Here is a 21,408-nt window from a genome sequence, read left to right on the forward strand (position 1 = left end):
TGCCATCTGCCCTCATTACAATATAATGGCATTATCAACATTATATAAAAAGTTATACGTTAGGGATGTGCCCCATACAAATAGGGTGTTGACAGACATTGTGCTGTGCTTCAGTCATGTCCCAAGCATGGCAATAATGGTTTATGTTGCCTCGGGTGAAGTAACCTTCCTGACCACCCCACATCTACCTCCACAGTAATATATACCCACACACTGTTATAATACTGGGAGCCTGGCACTCCGTTCATCTTACTCTTCCTTAGTTTCCAGGTTGCTATAGAAACTGCAGCTCCTAGACGTGGATACCGGACGTGTCTCCTGTCGTCACTTCCGGCAGCAGGTGACAGCCATCTTTGCGGTGCTCTGCCGGGAGGAGGGGGAAGATCCGCATACGTCTGACATCGAAGCAGCCCAGGACCGGTCCCCGCGTCCTTCAGACAGGTCAGACTCCCCGCACCCTCCTTGTTCCTCCAGCACGGCGGCGGGGCCGGAAGTGGTCGAACAGCTGGTGACTGGGGTGTGATTACAGCTTCCGGAGGGTGAGGGTAATGGCAGCTCAGTACGGGCGTTATGGGCGGCCTGGCCCCATTCATTCCCGGTGACATCCACCCTCCTATAGACAGGGGTGAGCTCCGGGGCGCTGCAGTCAGCACAACCTGTAGCTATGCTGGGATAGAGGCCGAGCCGTTCTGAGAGTTGTGGTGCAATGTAAATCTATAATCTGATGAATCTATAGGTCCTGTTGTAAATACATTAAGATATAGTATTCAGTTATAAAGTCTCTGCAGCACTTCTTGGGATAGGTATGAATGTACAGACAGGTGGGAGACTGATTTATAACTACAGGTTCTCTACTTGTCACATACACCTGTGTGTAGTGTACTTCTAATAATATCTACTCATCTCTCTATGAAGACCATATGAATGTACACCTGAAGATGTGTCTGGTGTCAGGATATGTCTTTCAATTTAGAGGATCCTGAGACCCAGGCTCAGATGTTGCAGCAAAATTTAAAGGGGTATTCCAGGCATTTTTTTTATTTGACTATGCTACAGGGGCTGTAAAGTTAGTGTAGTTCATAATATAGTGTCTGTACCTGTGTGTGACGGTTTTCTCACAATTCGTCTTTGATTTTCACCCCAATAATTTTTTTTTACCAGCATACAAAATGACTGTTGTCTCAGATTTTTCCCAGCTTGCAATGCGGCCAAGACCTGACTCACTAGTCAGTTGATGACAGGGAGCCTGTCTGCTTCAATGGGTGGAGCAATCGCTTGGTGGGAGAGAGATCAATCTGCAACTAATGCAACAGCTGTAGGCACCCTGATTGAAAACCACAGGTCTTTTGAATGAATGCAGCTCATTTGTTTCAATGGGTGAGGTGGCTGACGTGTGAGAGGGAGGAAGATGGAATTGTGGGATTTGTAGTAAAAAAAAAGCAAAGTCAAACAGGAAATACCAGTTCACAAACAGCTAGCCACAGTGTTAAGGTAATCTTACAACAGGTAATTTCAATGATTAAAGGGGTACTCCACTGGAAAACATACATTTTTTAAATCAACTGGCGACAGAAAGTTAAACAGATTCGTATTCCTTCCAGTACTTATCAGCTGCTGTATACTACAGAGGAAATTCTTTTCTTTTAGAATTTTTGTCTTTCTGGCCACAGTGCTCTCTGCTGACATCTCTGTCCATTTTAGGAACTGTCCAGAGCAGGAGAGGTTTGTTATGGGGATTTGCTCCTACTCTGGACAGTTCCTGAGATGGACAGGTGTCAGACAGAAAGAAAATTAAAAAAGAAAAGAACTTCCTCTGGAACATACAGCAGCTGATAAGTACTGGAAGGATTAAGGGGGTATTTATCAATTTTGCCTGTTGAAAGTTTCTTTTTACCCTTTTTTTTTTCACTTTGGTTTCCGTGGACATGCACCAAATTTATCATTTGGTGCAAGTTGTTAGTAATTTTGGCTCAAATGTTGAAATCAGTTGTTCACAGCGCCTTTTACACAGAATTTACCACCACAGCGTATTTTACCCTGTAGAGCAGCCATTTCGGAGTCCCTCCTGCAGTATATCAGCAAGTGACGTGAGTAATTTTCTTTTATGGGGTTTATAGCCACCATGTGAAATGGATTTTATTTTCAACTTGGGTAGTTTTTTTTTTATTTTTTATTTTTTTTGTTACTTTAGTGCAGTGGTCTTCAACCTGCGGACCTCCAGATGTTGCAAAACTACAATTCCCAGCATGCCCGGACACTGCTCTAGTGCTTACCTTTCCTGAACCTGTGTAGCCATGTCCAATGCTGGCTCAATGGAGGGTGAAGGTTCCTCAGAGACAACTATGTCGCAGGATAGTATTGAGCAGCCCTGGAGGCGTCGCTGCTTTCTAAAAAAAAAATGTTTTAAAGGGGTTATCCAGGAAAAAACTTTTTTTTATATATATCAACTGGCTCCAGAAAATTAAACAGATTTGTAAATTACTTCTATTAAAACATCTTAATCTTTCAGTACTTATGAGTAGAGATGAGCGAATTTACAGTAAATTCGATTAGTCACGAACTTCTTGGCTCTGCAGTTATTGACTTATCCTGCATAAATTAGTTCAGCTTTCCGGTGCTCCGGTGGGCTGGAAAAGGTGGATACATTCCTAGGAGACTCTTTCCTAGGAATGTATCCACCTTTTCCAGCCCACTGGAGCACCTGAAGGCTGAACTAATTTACGCAGGAAAAGTCATCAACTGCCGAGCCGAGAAGTTCGTGACGAATCGAATTTACTGTAAGTTCGCTCATCTCTACTTATGAGCTTCTAAAGTTAAGGTTGTTCATTTCTAAGTCCTCTCTGATGACACGTGTCTCGGGAACCGCCCAGTTTAGAAGCAAATCCCCATAGCAAACCTCTTCTAAACTGGGCGTTTCCCGAGACAGGTGTCATCAGAGAGCATTTAGACAGAAAAGAACAACCTTAACTTCAGAAGCTCATAAGTACTGAAAGGATTAAGATTTTTACTAGAAGTAATTTACAAATCTGTTTAACTTTCTGGAGCCAGTTGATGTATTAAAAAAAAAAGTTTTTTCCTGGAATACCCCTTTAATGTATTTTGACGCCTTTACATTTTCTGACATTGCTAAGTGTGTTTTCCATGTGCAAAATTTTTGGGTGGGGATTTGCGCCAAAGATCGATTGGCGCAAATGATGAATTACTGACTAAAGTGAAAATCACACACAGGACCGTGTGATTTTGAGAAAGTTGTAAAAATGACAGTGGAGAAGATGTGCCAAACTTTGGCGCAAAAAGACACTGCGCCAAAGTATTGCGCCAAAGTTACGTGAAAAAAACACATAAATCCTTTGATAAATATCCCCCCTAAGATTTTTAATTAGAAGTAATTTACAAATCTGTTTTACTTTATGGCGCCAGTTGTTAGACAAATAAATAAATAAATATAAAAAATAAAAATGGAAAAAAAGGTTTCCAGTGGATAATTGGGGGAAAAAAATGCCCCCAAAAAAAAGTATTTTAGCGGATTCTGCGTGAAAAATTCTGTACAATGGCCATATAAAACATTTCTAGCATGTGATGTGGCCAAACGGCAATTTTGGTCTTTTTTTTTCCTGGTTGCTGTACAGGATCATTATTAAGGATCCTGTACAGAAACCAGTGTAAATTTGATACTGCTGCATGGGTAACTGTCTGAACTATTAAAATAAAATATTAATGATTTACTAACATTTTAATAGTTCAGACAGTTACCCATGCGGCAGTATCAAATTTACGCTGGTTGCTGTACAGGATCCTTAATAATGACAAATTTTTATTGGTGGAGCGGTTTATTTACATTTTACATTATTATAATTATTTTTTTTTTTTTACTTTACACTTTTTATATAGCACTCCTATACACATGGGGGTATGTGAAGACTGCAGAGCATTGCACCCAACCCATGTCTGTAGTACTACAAACACTAGGGTGCAAATGCTCTGCACACCCCCCCATGTGTATAGCAGTGTCTATGTACTACATACACACTGCTATACCCATGGGGGCATGTGCAGAGCATTGCACCCTTGGGTCTGTACTTCAGACACAAGGGTGCAATGCTCTGCACATACCCCATGGGTAAAGTGGTGTTCAGTTCACACCGATATACACATAGGGGTATATGCAGAGCATACAGATACAAGGATGCAATGCTCTGCACATACTACCATGTGTATAGCAGTGTGTAGGTCAGTGTTTCCCAACCAGGGTGCCTCCAGCTGTTGCAAAACTACAACTCCCAGCATGCCCGGACAGCCGTTGGCTGTCCGGTCATGCTGGGAGTTGTAGTTTTGCAACAGCTGGAGGCACCCTGGTTGGGAAACACTGATGTATGTAGAACACATACACGCTGTTATACACATGGAGGTATGTGCAGAGCATTGCATCCTAGTGTCTTTACTACAGAAACAAGGGTGCAATGCTCTGCATATACCCCTATGTGTATGGTGGTATGTGCAGAGCATTGCACCCTGGTGTCTGTAGATGACACTAGGGTTCAATGCTCTGCAGATACCACACGTGTGTGTCAATATGCAATGTGGCAGTAACAGTGGCAGGGCGCATCAAACAGCAGGAAACTGGCCTACTGGCGGCAGTAGTACGGGTGAGGTCCTCCATAAAATGGAGGCACAATGACGTGCGTCCACAGGCGGCGGGCGAGGAGAGCAGAGCAGCAGCATGAGTGATTGGTGAGCAGTGGGTCAGCGGAAGGTGGGACTTAATGTACAGAGGGTGCGGCCTAGCTCTTGACCACCCACCCTCAGCAGCCTTATGACCGCCGGCGCCCTCAGCAGCCTTATGAACGCCGGTGTCCGGACAACGAATCGGCCGATTATTCGATAACGAAATTAGGCAACAACAAATCCCGTTATTACATTTTATCGATTTTATGAAATAATGGAAATATAACCCTTCCACATACTGGACTCCCTGAATATAACCCTGACACGTACCTATAAAAACATCTCCACACACTGTGCCCCCTGAATTCAAACAATACTGCCACACAGTACATCCTCTGAATACAATACTTCCACCATGTGTAAATGACCTATATATTGTGCCACCATGTATAGGTTACGTACACGCTATAGAGGATGTGCATAAGTTACAAGTTGACTTGGATAGACTAAGTGTCTGGGCATCCACTTGGCAAATGAGGTTCAATGTGGATAAATGTAAAGTTATGCATCTGGGTACTAATAACCTGCATGCTTCGTATGTCTTAGGGGGGATTAAACTGGCAGAGTCACTGGTAGAGAAGGATCTGGGTGTACTTGTAGATCACAGACTACAGAATAGCATGCAATGTCAGGCTGCTGCTTCCAAAGCCGGCAGGATATTGTCATGTATCAAAAGAGGCATGAACTCAAGGGACAGGGACATAATACTCCCCCTTTATAAAGCATTGGTACGGCCTCACCTGGAATATGCTGTTCAGTTTTGGTCGCCTGTACATAAAAGGGACACTGCGGAGTTGGAAAGAGTGTAGAGACGCGCGACTAAACTAATATGGGGCATGGAACATCTTAGCTATGAGGAGCGATTAAAGGAGTTACAATTGTTTAGTCTTGAGAAGAGACGTTTAAGGGGGGATATGATAAACGTATATAAGTATATTAATGGCCCATACAAAAAATATGGAGAAAAACTGTTCCAGGTTAAACCCCCCCCCCCCCCCAAAGGACGAGGGGGCACTCCCTCCGTCTGGAGAAGAAAAGGTTTAGTCTCAAGGGGCGACACGCCTTCTTTACCGTGAGGACTGTGAATTTATGGAACGCTCTACCTCAGGAACTGGTCACAGCAGTAAAAATTAACAGCTTTAAAACAGGATTGGATACATTCCTGGAACAAAATAACATTAATGCTTATGAAGAAATATAAAATCCCATCCCTTCCCCAATATCGCGCCACACCCCTACCCCTTAATTCCCTGGTTGAACTTGATGGACGTATGTCTTTTTTCGACCGTACTAACTATGTAACTGTAACATACTGTGCCACCATATGGGCTTATCATGATATAAAAATAGGCAAATCCTCATCTTTTATCCCTGTTTGTACTGATGTGCTTTACTGCACTGCTGTAAATAGGATGCTAGAGATGTAGGCATAGAATTGCTGTTACCTGTGTTAAGACATGTAATCCATGCAGTGATGTAAAGGGGCCACCAATCTAGCAGTGAGGCGGAGGATATATAGGAGCATGACTCTGCATATATAATTGTTATTATTTTAAGCTGGAAAATTGCTCCAGGGAAAGCTGACCGGCCGGTTTGTGTGGTGTATAAATCCCATGTCTGTCAGGCTCTGATACCTATACTTCATTTATTGTTCCAATGCCAGTGAGTTTGGCATCATGTGACACACTACTGAACTGAGGAACTGGGGGAAAACCTGTAAGACAGGTCTAGCCACTCGTTCATTTTTGGCATATAGGCATTCACTAGGGTGGGTTAGATCAGTTCTTTCAGCCTTCTTGTGCTTTTGACATCACTGAATATCTAGGCCCTATGCCTCAGACTAGGCCCCTGCTTGGGCTCTGTACTGCTGACATTGGAGAATTCAGTAAACTGAGTTTGCAAATACTTGTTAGAAGTAGCAGGTCTGTATCACTGTTATGGTGCCATGAGGCTGGCTGGCACTGCTTCAGGGTAAATGCACACGCTAAGGATTTTCAGCAGATTTTCCACCTGGAAATCCTCAAAAGATTACAGAACCAGATAATAAATGTGATCTGTGAAATGTCCTCTACACACAGCAGAAATTCTGCAGGATGAAATTCACCTTCTGTGTGGACTTTAAAATCTGCAGCATGCTTCAAACACGTCTGTGCATTGTGCCTGTCCTATTTGTGCATGGCTTCCTCTGAGTGTTTACACATAGAGATCATCGACAAGGTTTAAAGATTTTAACCCTTTAATATTCTGCGCTCTGGTGGAGCTGTGCCTGCCGCCTGTTGCCAGAAGTGTAATTGGAATTTCATTATAACTGCTAAACTTTTCAATGGCCATATATGTGTAATATAGTCAGTGGCTCTGTAGTCCTCATTATCCTGTCTAGTGGGGATCCCAATCTACATTGTAAGACTAAGTTCAGACAGCCATTGTACCGTGACCTGTTTAGGGTCCGTTCGATAAAAAGAAGCTGAACGGTTCGGAGCATAACTGACACCAACGGGTCCTGACGGTTCCCTTTGACTTGAATGGAGTCCGTCAGATGTCTGATATTTGGAGATAGATGAAGGTATGAATGGATAAACCGGGTTCGATGATTCTATACTTATACATACGCAATACTCTTATTTTGTGAACATGTCTAAGCCGTTTTTTAGCCCAGAAACTGTTCCACAAATTAAGTTGTTATAGTAAAAAAAAGGCTTGACGTCCCTGGAGACTAAACCTTTATTTATTTTTATCATGTAGATAATACCATTATATGTATATTTGTAATATACATTGGTTAAAAAATGTGTATATTTTTGGGTAAAAAAGTGCTATCCCTGCAGTTATTGCCTGTATGTCTCTGAGGAGTCCAAATACCGGAAGCACAAGCAGGGCTCTGTGCAGGCTGCAGGTTTGTTAATCATTCTGATGTGTGAGCCCGTAGCAAGTCTCAGAGCCTCACTGAATAGAGCCCTGCTTGTCCTCTGTGCGCGGAGCCCTGCTTGTCCTCTGTGCGCGGAGCCCTGCTTGTCCTCTGTGCGCGGAGCCCTGCTTGTCCTCTGTGCGCGGAGCCCTGCTTGTCCTCTGTGCGCGGAGCCCTGCTTGTCCTCTGTGCGCGGAGCCCTGCTTGTCCTCTGTGCGCGGAGCCCTGCTTGTCCTCTGTGCGCGGAGCCCTGCTTGTCCTCGGTGCGCGGAGCCCTGCTTGTCCTCGGTGCGCGGAGCCCTGCTTGTCCTCGGTGCGCGGAGCCGCCACGCCCCCTCCCATAGACTTGTACTGAGGGGGCAGAACGTGACTTCACGAGGGGGCGGAGCTGTAACATCACGATGATCCGGCCCCTGTATCGCCCGTCATTATGCACAGAGCGAGTTTGCTCTGTGCAGTGATGACTGCAGGGTGCAGCAGCGGGACCCCTGTGCTCAGACATTTTATACCCTATCCTTTGGATAGGGGAAGAGATGTCTAGAGGCGGAGTACCGCCTTTAAAGGAGGAGTCACATGCCTTGCAGTACAGAAAAATATATCCCCTATCGACAGGATAGGGAATAAGTTTTAGATCGCAGGGGGTCCGACCATTAGAGCTCCAACTTATATCTCTATGGGAAAACCGAATATAGCCAGGCTTCAGGCAAGGATCGTGACGCACCGCGCAGGGGGAGAGCTGGGGCTCCATACAGAAGATCGCGGAGAGCCACAGTGGTCGGACCCCCACAATCTAAAACTTCTCCCCTTATCCTGTGTTTCTGTACTTCTAGGCATGGAACTGTAATCTTTCCTCTATGCTATGATCCTCCATGCCTATTATTAGTTTAGTTCTGTTCTTTTGTACCTTTTCTCTGTCAGTATATGTATAATAAGCCATATGTATATAAGCGAGCCTGGAATTCAAGTGTGATGTTTGGTGTTGCTTCACTTCTCCCCTCTGACCTTCTCCTTGTTTTCTTTCCTGTTGGATGGGGGTGGTGCAGCCCTGTTCCTTCCTGTAACCTCAGCTGATAGCTCTGTAGAAGTATTCCCTACATGTGCTCTGACATACTGTATCTTTTCTCTTTACAGCTAAGCGTGAAATCCCATTGCAGATATGACAGACTCAAAGTATTTCACCACCACCAAGAAAGGTAAGGGGCAGAGATCTGGGAGACCTGTAAGTAACAGCTGCCTTGTAAGTCATGGGTGCTGGATCTATTTTTGTGTTCCCCAACCTGCAGGTGAGATCTTTGAGCTAAAAGCAGAGCTCAACAGCGACAAGAAGGAGAAAAAGAAGGAAGCTGTGAAGAAAGTCATTGCATCCATGACTGTTGGGAAGGATGTCAGGTGAGCGGGGGTGTAAGTTTTCTCATTTGAGTGTAGCTGAAGATGCCTGACGGCGTGTGCTATTGTGTAGTCCAGTACAGAGTGCATACTGGATGAGGGGAAAACGAAGGCTTCCATACATTAACAAGATGATTTGGCTTTTAGAAGTCTCAGGAAATTAGCAGTCATCATATATAAAACAATGTGAATTCAGGTAGAAGAAACAGACATGGTGCACATCTACAATCTTGTATAATGATCTGATTGCTTCTCAGCATAATATCAAAAACTAACAGGTTGTTAGTATACATTTTTGATCAAAAAGTACAAGCCCACTCGCCACGTCAAGGCCACCTATTTAGAGTGGGTCCCTAACGTCCCTAGCATAAAATGGCGCAGCACTGGGCGGTGACCACCACCGCCGCGACACCAGTGCCCACAGGGGGAACGACCCACTGGCAGAGCGGCCCCAATGCCACTCAAACCAGTCTATGGGTCGCACGCTTTCTGACATGAATCTGCATGACCCATGTTTCTTTTAAATTTCCCCTCATAAGTAGTTTTTTTTTTTTTTTTAATCTGCCATTGTAGGGTAAGGAATCAGTTTTGTCAGTAGTTGTAGTCATGTATGTACATATTATATTGAACTCCTAAAGAATGTCACAGTGTAAGTGACTCCTTTTTGTGGCAGTGCCCTGTTTCCCGATGTGGTGAACTGTATGCAGACAGACAACCTGGAACTGAAGAAGCTTGTGTATTTGTACCTGATGAACTATGCGAAGAGCCAGCCAGATATGGCCATCATGGCTGTAAACACGTTTGTGAAGGTGGGTGATGACTGATATCAACTCCAAATATGGCTATATGAAGTGGGATGAATTTGCTATATATTATTACTTCCTCTTCCTTTTGTATTTTATGCTATTTCTAGCTTAAATAGTAATGGAGTTTATCAGCCTGCATCAAGCATATTCTCAAGTGGTATGCTTTTCCTTTCGTATGTATATACTGTATAACTGTTTTGTTACCGTCACCAATGAACAACAGGAATATGTAGTGGTGAGTGCCAGCTGAAGATTTTTTATTGGGTGTATACTGTATACTAACATGAAGGGTATAAAGCTCAACCCCTGAATGTTTTTTTGTTCTTTTTCCATAGTGCATGGCTTCAAGGTGCATATTGTGTGCCCACTTTTATGTCACAGTTTTCCATGATTTGTTCTGTAGCCTTCATCACTTCTCCAACTGGGGGGTTGTACTCTACAACATTAGACGGGACCACTAGTGGGCAGTATGCCGGAATCTCCTCCTACTGAGTAATAATTGAATAGGGTAAAAAACAGGGTGTGCCCCTTGTGAGTACCGTTATGAAACATAGGTAGCATAAGCTGGGCTCCGTACCCTAGGATGTTGTGCTAAGTACAACTCCTACAGTGGCATGTGGATGTAGAAGATCAGGTTAGCAGCCCCAGGATCGTCCGGGATGATGGCAGTCGCTCCGGCTTGCACCATAGGAATAATAAAATTAAATAAAACCTGGATAAACTGCGCTTCTCCCAAATGTTAGTTAAATAAAAGGACATCCTTATTTTTTAAAGGGGTACTCCGGTGGAAAACTTTTCTTTTTTTTTATCAACTGGTGCGAGAAAGTAAAACAGATTTGTAAATTACTTCTATTAAAAGATCTTAATCCTTCCAGTACTTATTAGCTGCTGAATACTACAGAGGAAATTATTTTCTTTTTGGAACACTGAGCTCCCTGCTGACATCACAAGCTCAGTGCTCTCTGCTGACATATCTGTCCATTTTAGGAACGGTCCAGAGCAGCATATGTTTGCTATGGGGATTTTCTCCTACTCTGGATGGTTCTTAAAATGGACAGAGCTGTCAGCAGAGAGCACTGTGGTCATGATGTCAGCAGAGAGTTCTGTATTCCAAAATGAAAATAATTTCCTCTGTAGTATTCAGCAGCTAATAAGTACTGGAAGGATTAAGACTTTTTAATAGAAGTAATTTACAAATCTTCAACAAGATAAAGGCATAGCTACCGGTACTGCTGTGTCAACGGCATCAGGCTTGCAACAGGTGGGATAAATGAAGCATAGATCCTCCAGGGGTGTTGCATCCAGGAAAAGGGAAGTTCAATATCCAAATGCAAAGAAAGATAGATGGCACTCACCAGGAAATAGCTTCAACTTCTTTATTATGCTGCACAAACTTGTCAGATCAAAGGAGCGGTGTCAAGCAGGTATCATGGCGGAGATACCGGGTATCCAGTGTGGAGGTAACAGCTGTGTCGTACTTCCGTACTTCTTCAGACTTCCGTAACGGAAGTACGACACAGCTGTTACCTCCACACTGGATCCCCGGTGTCCCCACCACTAATACCTGCTTGACACCGCTCCTTTGATACAGCATAATAAAGAAGTTGAAGCTATTTCCTGGTGAGTGCCGTCTATCTTTCTTTGCATTTAATTTACAAATCTATTTAACTTTCTGGCACCAGTTGATTTAAAAAAAAAGTTTTCCAACGGAGTACCCCTTTAAATAACATTCAGGGGAAGCGCCGTTAATCCAGGTTTTATTTCATTTTATTATTCCTATACTGAGTAGTATTTGTTATATGTTTGTATGTATTTTGTTTTTAAAACGTGTTGTCACTTTTCAATTTGCAGCTATATATATTAGAAATAATTACAATGTATATGTTCTCACATATGTCAGAAGCTATCTTCAGTGGACATCCATTTTTTTTTGTTGGTTTACATTAAAGTATTTGTTAAATGTAGACTTAAAAAAAGCTATTGCTGAATGTTTTCTGCACTGGCTATTCAGTTGTCATGTAAGATGCTAGTTTATCATAGGACAAGCTCAATGTCATCTTTTTCATATCGTCCAACATCTGTTTCTGTTCTTTATTTTGCTGCATGTAAAGCTGATCAGTATAAAACATGCCATATCAATATTAACCATGCCATAAAGACTTCACAATTTGTCACTATGTTGCACACACCCTTAAATACTGTGAAATACTGATAACAATCGTCCTTTTAGACTTAAAGCGGTATTCCAGGAAAAAACTTTTTTTTTTATATATCAACAGGCTTCAGAAAGTTAAACAGATTTGTAAATTACTTCTATTAAAAAAATCTTAATCCTTTCAGTACTTATGAGCTTCTGAAGTTAAGGTTGTTCTTTTCTGTCTAAGTGCTCTCTGATGACACGTCTCGGGAAACGCCCAGTTTAGAAGATGTTTGCTATGGGGATTTGCTTCTAAACTGGGCGGTTCCCGAGACACGTGTCATCAGAGATCACTTAGGCAGAAAAGAACAACCTTAACTTCAGAGGCTCATAAGTACTGAAAGGATTAAGATTTTTTAATAGAAGTAATTTACAAATCTGTTTAACTTTCTGGAGCCAGTTGATATATAAAAAAAAAGTTTTTTCCTGGATAACCCCTTTAATGGATGTTTTATATATCACTCTGGGCCATTCTCCAGGCATCTCTGCTCATTTCAAACAACTTCCTTCCATTTGCCAACTGAATTTCTAACATATTTGTAAATCTCTTTATCTTTTAGTTAATTTTTTTAAATCAGATCTTAGATCTTTTTATTGAAGTTTTATGCATGTTTAAACATTAAAAAACCCAAAACAAAGTAAACAGTCCCAAGTTCACCATAAAGCGTTCATCTAAGTCGACCAGGAAAGCAACATATACGAGCACAGGTCTTACAGATACATCGGATACACACAACATACATAATGTGATGTTTCACAATACAGCGCACAACCTCGAATTACTAACTAGAGCATAGAGAGAATGAAGTTGAACATCCTTAGGCCAAGCTAATCCCCACCCAACCCTGGAGAAAGGCACAAAGATTGTAAATAAAAGCAAGTCACAACTGTTAATAACAATGACCGAATAAAACAATACAATCTTGAGGTGTTGAACAAGTAAAACAAGTCGAAATCTAGTTGCTTTAAGATGGAAGACCAGAGCACTTCAGGTGGAATCTCCCATTATAGTACAATATCTAACAGTTAGCAAATGATCAAAGTTATATCAAATCAAATTCCTGGAGGTGCTAGGAAGAAATGAGGAACCTTCCAGCCGGCCTCCTGCAATCTCGCATTAAAGGGGTACTCCGCTGCTCAGCGTTTGGAACAAACTGTTCCGAACACTGAGCCGGCGCCGGGAGCTTATGACTTAACGCCCGCCCCCTCAATGCAAGTCTATGGGAGGGGGCGTGACAGCCGTCACGCCCCCTCCCATAGACTTCCATTGAGGGGGCAGGGTATGACATCATGAGGGAGCAGGACTATGTCGTCACAAGCTGCTGGCTCCAGCGTTCGGAACAGTTTGTTCCAAATGCTGAGCAGCGGAGTACCCCTTTGAATAGAGAGTTTTTAGGTAGTTACAGCCATTTGGACCCATTCCCTAGGTTCAAAGGAGCAGCCTAAGGCTGGGTTCACATCACATTTTTGCCATACTGTTTTCAATCCGTTTTTCTAAAGAAAACATCCATGTTAAAAAAAAAAAAAATAAAAAGTATGTGGTTGCAGTACGGTTTTTAAACCGGAGTCAAAACCGTGGTTGACCAAGATTTTGTCTCCGGTTTAAAATCTGTACTGCAACCGCATACGTTTTTTTTTAACATGGACGTCAATGGGAAATGCACATGTATACGGTTTTTACTTTGCACATGTGCATTTGCATTTGCGCATTTGGTCCCCACCCAAGACCCCTCCCATTAAAAATGGACAACATTTTCAAAAACGTATGGGTTTTTTTTCTATAAAAACTGACGGAGCAGTATGCACTTTTAAAAACAGTAAACTGTTTAAATACGCATACGGTTTACTTTTTCCCATACTGTTCCATCTGTTTTTTACCCATACGGCTTTTGATAGAAAATGTATGCGGGAACCGTAGTTGAAAAACGTAGTGTGAACCCAGCCTAAGTCAGATTTCCAAGTTAACATATACGGCTATTTGCTAGAGGACGCAATAAGATCACTATAGATAGCGGAAATAAAAACTTGACTTTCTGAAGAGTTGCTGCGTAATTTCTGTCAGGTTTCTTTAGGTTAAATAAAGCATGCTGAAGATAATCCCCACTGTTCATCAAAGGTAAATCAAGGCTTCATTCTTATTCTCATTCTTATGATCACCCATGGCAGCTTTCTGTTGTGTAAATTGTTTTGTACCTACTGCTGTACACACTACTGCAGTGTAGCAGCTCTGTGCTTAATGTAACCCTTTCCTTGCTTTGAACATGCTGCTTTTTCTTTCCTTTTCTACTTACATAGCACCTTGCAAACGTAGTGCATCCATAATCCCTTCTCCCTCCACATGTCATCTAGTACTGTATAAATCATCACCCAGCACAGAGCAGCCTGTTCAGTCTAGTGCACTCTCTCCAGTACTATGTCATGGCATTGCAGAGAGGAGTATGTTGTGCTGTGATTGGCTAGAAAATAAGGAAGATCCTGTGTATGTAATACTGGTGAACAGCTTAGCTCTGGTCCCACCCCATGAAATGAAGTGAAAGTGAATGATGATAAGTGATTAATAATAGCAGTGAGAACACTTGCCACCATGGTTTACCTACCAAAACCAGATTTAGCAATTATATTTGAAACGGCAGGTATTATTTACTGTGTTTGTTCCTCCTCTTTCTCTATTGTCATGTTCTTGAAATTTTTGGATGCCTCCTGGGGTGGACATGGGTCTTCTGTCAGCCATCTTTACAATCAGTTTTGTGTGTGAGGCCTGTGGGGCCAAATAATCTGAAAAAGAAGACAACATGAAATTGGCTGTGCATAGTGGTCTGGTACAGTCTGGGCTGGGTTAGCACAGTATGTGACTCTGGCAGGTTATACACAGTGGAATAGCTTATATAGAATAGCTTAGCTATATCTACGAAAGTGAATGGAACAATTCCAGATGCCCATACTCCCCAATAGAGGGAGCTATCTGAATACATATTTATACATGTCTCATTAACGCAAATCACAGGTTTATAGTGCAGGTGAAACGGATTTAAAATGAGGTATATCTTAGCAGGATAAACCGTTGTCCGGTTCCCTAGATGGACGCTGCTAAGAGCTTAATTGCTGGCTTTGTGCAATGGAGGCGGGACTCAGAAGTGATGCTAAGGATTCCAGGTCCCTCCCCCTTTGAACAAAGTCGGCAAATAACATGTTAGCAATGTTGGTAAATAGCAGGTCTATCTCCACAACTGCACCACAGATCCTGGGAATTTATACCACATTTTAATCCAGTTCACCTGCACTTGTAACCCTGTATATTGGGTTTAGTGTGGGTGAACTGGCTGTGAGTTTCCCTTTTAAAGGGGTACTCCGCTGCCATGCTTCCGGAGCTCTGCTCCCCATCATCCTGAAGTTTATTGTTCCGATCGCTGTGTGCGGGCTTCCATGTTCAGGGCCGCCCCTCGTGAAGTCACGCCCGCCCCCTCAGCAAAAGTCTATAGGAAGGGGGCGTGACTGTGTGCATGGTGTTCAGACTTCTAATTCTATGTATTGCTATGTTCATTTTCTTTAATAACTGAAATATTCTATTATGGATAATTATTCAGAAGTCATGTTATGCTAGCTACCATGCTAAATACGTGTCATTTTGTAGTCTTTTTTTATTTATTTATTTTATTTTTAACTTTTCTCCATTTTATTTTATTTTTTCCTTTCAGGACTGTGAAGACCCAAACCCACTGATCCGTGCTCTAGCTGTGCGCACCATGGGCTGTATTCGTGTAGACAAAATCACAGAGTATCTCTGTGAGCCACTGCGCAAATGCCTGAAGGATGAAGACCCATATGTGCGCAAAACGGCGGCTGTGTGTGTTGCCAAATTGCATGACATTAATGCTCAGTTAGTGGAAGATCAGGGATTCCTTGATACATTGAAAGATCTAATATCTGACTCCAATCCCATGGTAAGGAAATTCTCTTTGTGATGTTTTTTTTTGTTGGCTTGGATCTAAGGGGGAATGTACCAAAGGAGAGGGTAACATTGTGACAGTAAATGCTGTGGGTTAAATAGCTGACTGTCAATAGCTATTAGGGCTTCGCAATATATCGCAAAAGCAATCGAATCGCAATTTTTGCTTTTTGCGATATAGCGATGCAGCCCCGGGGAAAACATGCGATTATCTGCTCGGGGTGGCTCCCGTGGCCGAGGCCGGCCAGAGCAGGTAAAAACTAATTTAAATACTAAGTCAGTGTTTCCCAACCAGGGAGCCCCCAGTTGTTGCAAAACTACAACTCTTAGCATGCCCGGACCGGCAAAGGCTGTCCGGGCATGCTGGGAGTAGTAGTTTCACAACAGCTGGAGGCAACCTGCTAGAAAAACACTGAGCTAAGGGCACAGGGAGAAAAATAAAAATAAATCTTCTGCTCAGCTAGTCCCAGTCCCTGCAGATTAGTCTCCGTGCGCTCCAGAGTTTCCTCTCTTCTTAGTACAGGCAGTAGGACCTTTCCCTTTTCAGCCAATCACTGGCTGCAGTGGTGTCACGTGTCAAGCCAGTGATTGGCTGATGGGGAAAGGTCTTATACTGCAGCAATACACTAGGTTTCCCGGGTCCCGCGGAAGATTTGAAATCCGCTCAACCCAATGTAGAATGTGACGGGGGGGGGACAAGGGGGAGGAGAATGTGACAGGGGGGGTGGGGGGAGAATGTGACAAGGGGGGGATGCGACAAGGGGGAGGAGAATGTGACAAGGAGGGGATGTGAAATAGGTGGTGGGCATAAAACGGGTAGGTAGTTGTGAAATGGGGGGGGATTTCACCATTTTTTAATTTTTTTTTTTACTATATAGCATCACATATCGAAATCACAATATTTAGGCCCAAAATCGCAATCGCACATTTTTTTCATATCGTGCAGCCCTAATAGCTATCTATATCGTGAAAAAGCAGTGGTTTCTAGAATTGTTAGTACGTTTCAGATTCTGTTTGTACCTCAGTAATATTCCAGGCCCTTTTGACACTCAGTTTATATTCATCATTATTTGCTACTAGTGTAAAAGGGCAATTTTATAACAAAATGTGAATCATTCATATTGTATGGCAATAGCAGTCAAGTAGCTTACTTAACCGATTGTTAATGCTCAGTCTAATGTTCTCCTTATTCCAGGTTGTGGCTAATGCTGTAGCAGCTCTGTCAGAGATTGCAGAGTCCCATCCTAATAGTAACCTTCTGGACCTGAACCCCCAGTCCATCAATAAACTACTAACTGCTCTCAATGAGTGCACAGAGTGGGGGCAGATCTTCATTCTGGATTGCTTAGCCAACTATGTTCCCAAAGATGACCGGGAAGCTCAAAGGTAAGTTTGATGTTGCTCAAATGGATATAGGGTATGATCCTTTTTTTCTTTTCTTTATTTGATACACTTCTTCTTTACAGTGTATGTGAACGTGTTACTCCTCGCCTGTCACATGCTAATTCAGCTGTGGTCCTGTCTGCGGTGAAGGTTCTTATGAAACTCATGGAACTCCTGTCCAAAGATTTGGATTACTATGGGACACTGTTAAAGAAGCTTGCACCCCCACTTGTCACTTTACTCTCAGCTGAGCCTGAATTGCAGTATGTAGCACTGCGCAACATCAACTTAATTGTACAGAAAAGGTAAGATATTTATACTGATAAGTGTTACCGATGCTCTGTGTGCATAAGTCTGTTGCCTATTCTCTGTGCCTTGTCTTCCAGGCCAGAGATCTTGAAGCATGAAATGAAAGTTTTCTTTGTTAAATATAATGACCCGATCTATGTTAAGCTTGAAAAACTTGACATCATGATCAGACTGGCATCACCTGCAAATATTGCCCAGGTTAGTGGCTGCTATATTATGTGCATATGTACAACTTGTACACAGTTGTATCACCTTCTAGTCATTATACTGGTACTTAGTCAAATATTCCTTTTCATTTAAATAAAATAGGTTCTGGCCGAACTTAAAGAATATGCCACAGAGGTGGACGTAGATTTTGTACGCAAAGCTGTTAGAGCCATTGGACGCTGTGCCATAAAAGTGGAGGTATGACTATTTTATTTAGCATGTTGACAGTTTAAGATCCTTATAGACATTTCTATCTCGGTGGTTGGCGCTAGTTCACAAGGCTCGATTAAATGCTCGTTCACTCGTGTGGCCCTTTAAATTCATCCTTTTTGGCTGCATAAACAAAGGGTGATGTGCTGATGATAGTGATAATTAAATGAGCACTCCAAGATCCAATCAGCTGACAAATATTTGCCTGCCTGTCGCTGGTCCGACTATCCTGGAAACACTCATTCAGCCCGTAGCCCATGTAAAGGGGCCTTTAGTATTTTAACCCCTTAACGACCACAGACGTAAATGTATGTCCTGGTGTGGTGGTATTTAGCGCACCAGGACATAAGTTTACGACCTGTGTATGACCGCTAGCAGCAGCCAGGGACCCGTCGGTAATGGCCAACATCCGCGGTCGCGCGGATGTCCGCCTTTAACACCTCAGATGCTGTGATCAGTACAGATCATGGCATCTGTGGCAATGCGCATGTTAAAATAGATGATCGGATCGCCCGCAGCGCTGCCGCGGGGATCCAATCATCTGTAATGGCAGACGGAGGTCTCCTCACCTGCCTCAGTTTGTCTCCCGGCGTCTCCTGCTCTGGTCTGAGATCGAGCAGACCAGAGCAGAAGATGACCAATAATACTGATCAGTGGTATGCCCTATGCATAGCACTGAACAGTATTAGCAATCAAAGGATTGCTATTGATAGTCCCCTATGGGGACATAAAAAGTGTACAAAAATAAAGTTGAAAAATGTAAAAGAAATGTAAAAAAAAAAGTGAAAAATCCCCTCCCCCAATAAAAATGAAAATTGTCTGTTTTTCCCATTTTACCCCCAAAAAGCGTTTTTTTTTAAAATAAACTTATTTGGTATCACCGCGTGTGTAAATGTCCGAACTATCAAAATATAATGTTAATGATCCCGTACAGGGAACGGCGTAAATGTAAAAAATAAAGTCCAGAAATTATCTAAAAGTTTTACATATGCAAATGTGGTATCGATAGAAAGTACAGATGACTGCGCAAAAAATGAGAAAGTTATAGGTGGTCAAAATAGGGCGATTTTACATTACTGATTTTGTACAAAAAGCATAAGATTTTTTTTAAGCGGTAGAAATATATAAAAGTATCTAGCCCTGCGTATCATTTTAATTGTATTGACCCACAGAATAAAGAACATGTCATTTTTACCGTAAAGTGTATAGTGTGAAAACGAAACCCTCCAAAATGTGCAAAATTGTTGTTTACATTTCCTCCCTTAAAAAATGTTGGGGTTTGCCGTACATTTTATGGTAAAATGAGAGATTTCATTACAAAGTACAAATGGTCACGCAAAAAACAAGCCCTTATATGGGTCTGTAGATGGAAATATAAACGAGTTATGGATTTTAGAAGGCGAGGAGGAAAAAACGAAAATGCATAAATAAAATTGGCCTGGTCCTTAAGGTGAAAATGGGCTTGGTCTTAAGGGGTTAAAGATTGATTCTGAATTGTGGTTTTCTATTTTGCTTCTCTTTTAGCAATCTGCAGAGCGCTGTGTTAGTACCCTACTGGATCTTATTCAGACCAAGGTGAATTATGTGGTCCAAGAAGCCATTGTGGTCATAAAGGACATTTTCAGAAAGTATCCAAACAAGTAGGTTTCACTAGTCGTTCTAACCTGTTGTCTAGATAGTTTTCTGTTATTACTGTTGTTTAGTAGTCCCCTGGTGTTGTTTATTATAGAATTATAGCAGAGAGATGTATAGTGTTTTCTGGTTAGGAGTAAGGGCTTTAAAGGAAAGGCAGATTATATCCGGACAGTATTGACGGAAGATCTACTCTTTTATGCTTATGTAATACTTCTCTAGTATGTCACCATCTGGCCCCAATGTGAAGTTTTATATTCACTAATCTTTCTTTAGATATGAGAGCGTCATCTCCACACTGTGTGAAAACCTGGATTCTCTCGATGAACCAGAGGCAAGGGCTGCAATGATTTGGATAGTAGGAGAGTATGCTGAGCGCATTGACAATGCTGATGAGCTGCTGGAAAGCTTCTTAGAGGGATTCCATGATGAGAGCACACAGGTGAGACATGTGCCCTGGCACTAGTGAAACAGCATCTTTGCAGGGTAGCTCCCACCATCCTATTTTTTTTTTTCTGTCCCTGCCTATTGCCAATCTATCCCTAACCCCCTCCCTGCTTTTAATTTTTCTTTTTACTATCTTAAAAATAACTTTATGTCTGCCTGGTAGTGTGCTCACTACCAGGCAGACTTCCCCAGCAGGCACCACGTCACTGATGCCTACTGGGGACAACACTTCCGCCCTTAGTTTATCTACACAGGGTGCCTCCAGCTGTTTCACCACTACAACTCCCAGCTTGCCCTGACATCTATAGGCTGTCAGGGCATGCTGGGAGTTGTAATAGTGAAACAGCTGGAGGCACCCTGTGTAGATAAACTATGTTAGTGCCATGCGGCGCTACAGCGCTAGCCCCTTCCCTCCGTCAAAGCCCCCCCATACCCCGTTCCCTCCATCACACCCCCCCCCCCCCCCTCCGTCCGCCCACATACCCCGTTCCCTTTTACTTACAGATACTGCAGAGTCCGGCAGCGGGCGTGCAGGGGCAGCGGCGGCAACGACACGTGCGGGAGGAGTGGCTTCCCAGCCAGTGGCCGGGGAGCCAATGCGCTCGCTCCCGCCTGTCTGATTGACAGGCAGGGAGCGAGAGCAGCCTAAATGAAAAAGGACTGATTGCCACTCCAAAATCAGTCCTTTTTCAGGCGTGACGTCACGCCAGGCTGCAGCCAGCCACTAGGAGGGTGACCCCTTGTGGCCGGTTTTCAAATGTAAATTACACCTTGTTAATAAAAAAAATAATGAAACTATATTAGAGATATGTTGTAGTACATATGTACTACAACATATCAAAAAAAAAAGTTGGTGACAGTGCCCATTTAAGGTTGCAGAAAGACTGAAGCGTAAGTTACGTGGCTGAGCTGTCTTTACAGCTCATCTTGAAACTATTAAAATAGAACATTATTTATAAGCACAATGAACACCACCTTAAAGGTGTACTCCACCCCTAGACATCTTATCCCCTATCCAAAGGATAGGGGATAAGATGTCTGATCGCGGGGGTCCCACCGCTGGGGACCAGCGCAATATAGCATGCGGCACCCACCTGTTTCCTCCGGAAGCGCTGGAGGGTCTGGGTCCCGACAACCGGAATGGAAGTTTGTGACGTCACGACTCCGCCCCCGTGTGACGTCACGCCCCATCCCCTCAATGCAAGTCTATGGGAGGGGGCGTGACGCCCCCTCCCATAGACTTGCATTGAGGGGA

The 21,408-nt window shown here is 42.9% G+C and overlaps 1 protein-coding gene across 4 annotated transcripts in view; it reads left to right on the top strand.

Annotated features, from left to right (window-relative positions):
- Positions 1–288: 288 nt before the first annotated feature.
- AP1B1 (adaptor related protein complex 1 subunit beta 1) overlaps positions 289–21,408 on the top strand; it is a 39,752-nt gene continuing 18,632 nt past the window's right edge. The window contains exons 1-11 of one of the 4 annotated variants that reach the window (XM_056528715.1): positions 289–441; positions 8,762–8,823; positions 8,914–9,019; positions 9,690–9,825; positions 15,715–15,960; positions 17,161–17,351; positions 17,432–17,653; positions 17,735–17,855; positions 17,967–18,062; positions 19,599–19,714; positions 19,983–20,148. In XM_056528715.1, the coding sequence (XP_056384690.1) occupies positions 8,787–8,823; positions 8,914–9,019; positions 9,690–9,825; positions 15,715–15,960; positions 17,161–17,351; positions 17,432–17,653; positions 17,735–17,855; positions 17,967–18,062; positions 19,599–19,714; positions 19,983–20,148 (1,437 nt within the window). In that variant the 5' untranslated portion in view covers positions 289–441; positions 8,762–8,786. The other 3 variants (XM_056528719.1, XM_056528716.1, XM_056528718.1) reach the window with 3 other exon arrangements.

Source organism: Hyla sarda, chromosome 1 (genome assembly GCF_029499605.1).
Source record: "Hyla sarda isolate aHylSar1 chromosome 1, aHylSar1.hap1, whole genome shotgun sequence".
Taxonomy (NCBI): domain Eukaryota; kingdom Metazoa; phylum Chordata; class Amphibia; order Anura; family Hylidae; genus Hyla; species Hyla sarda.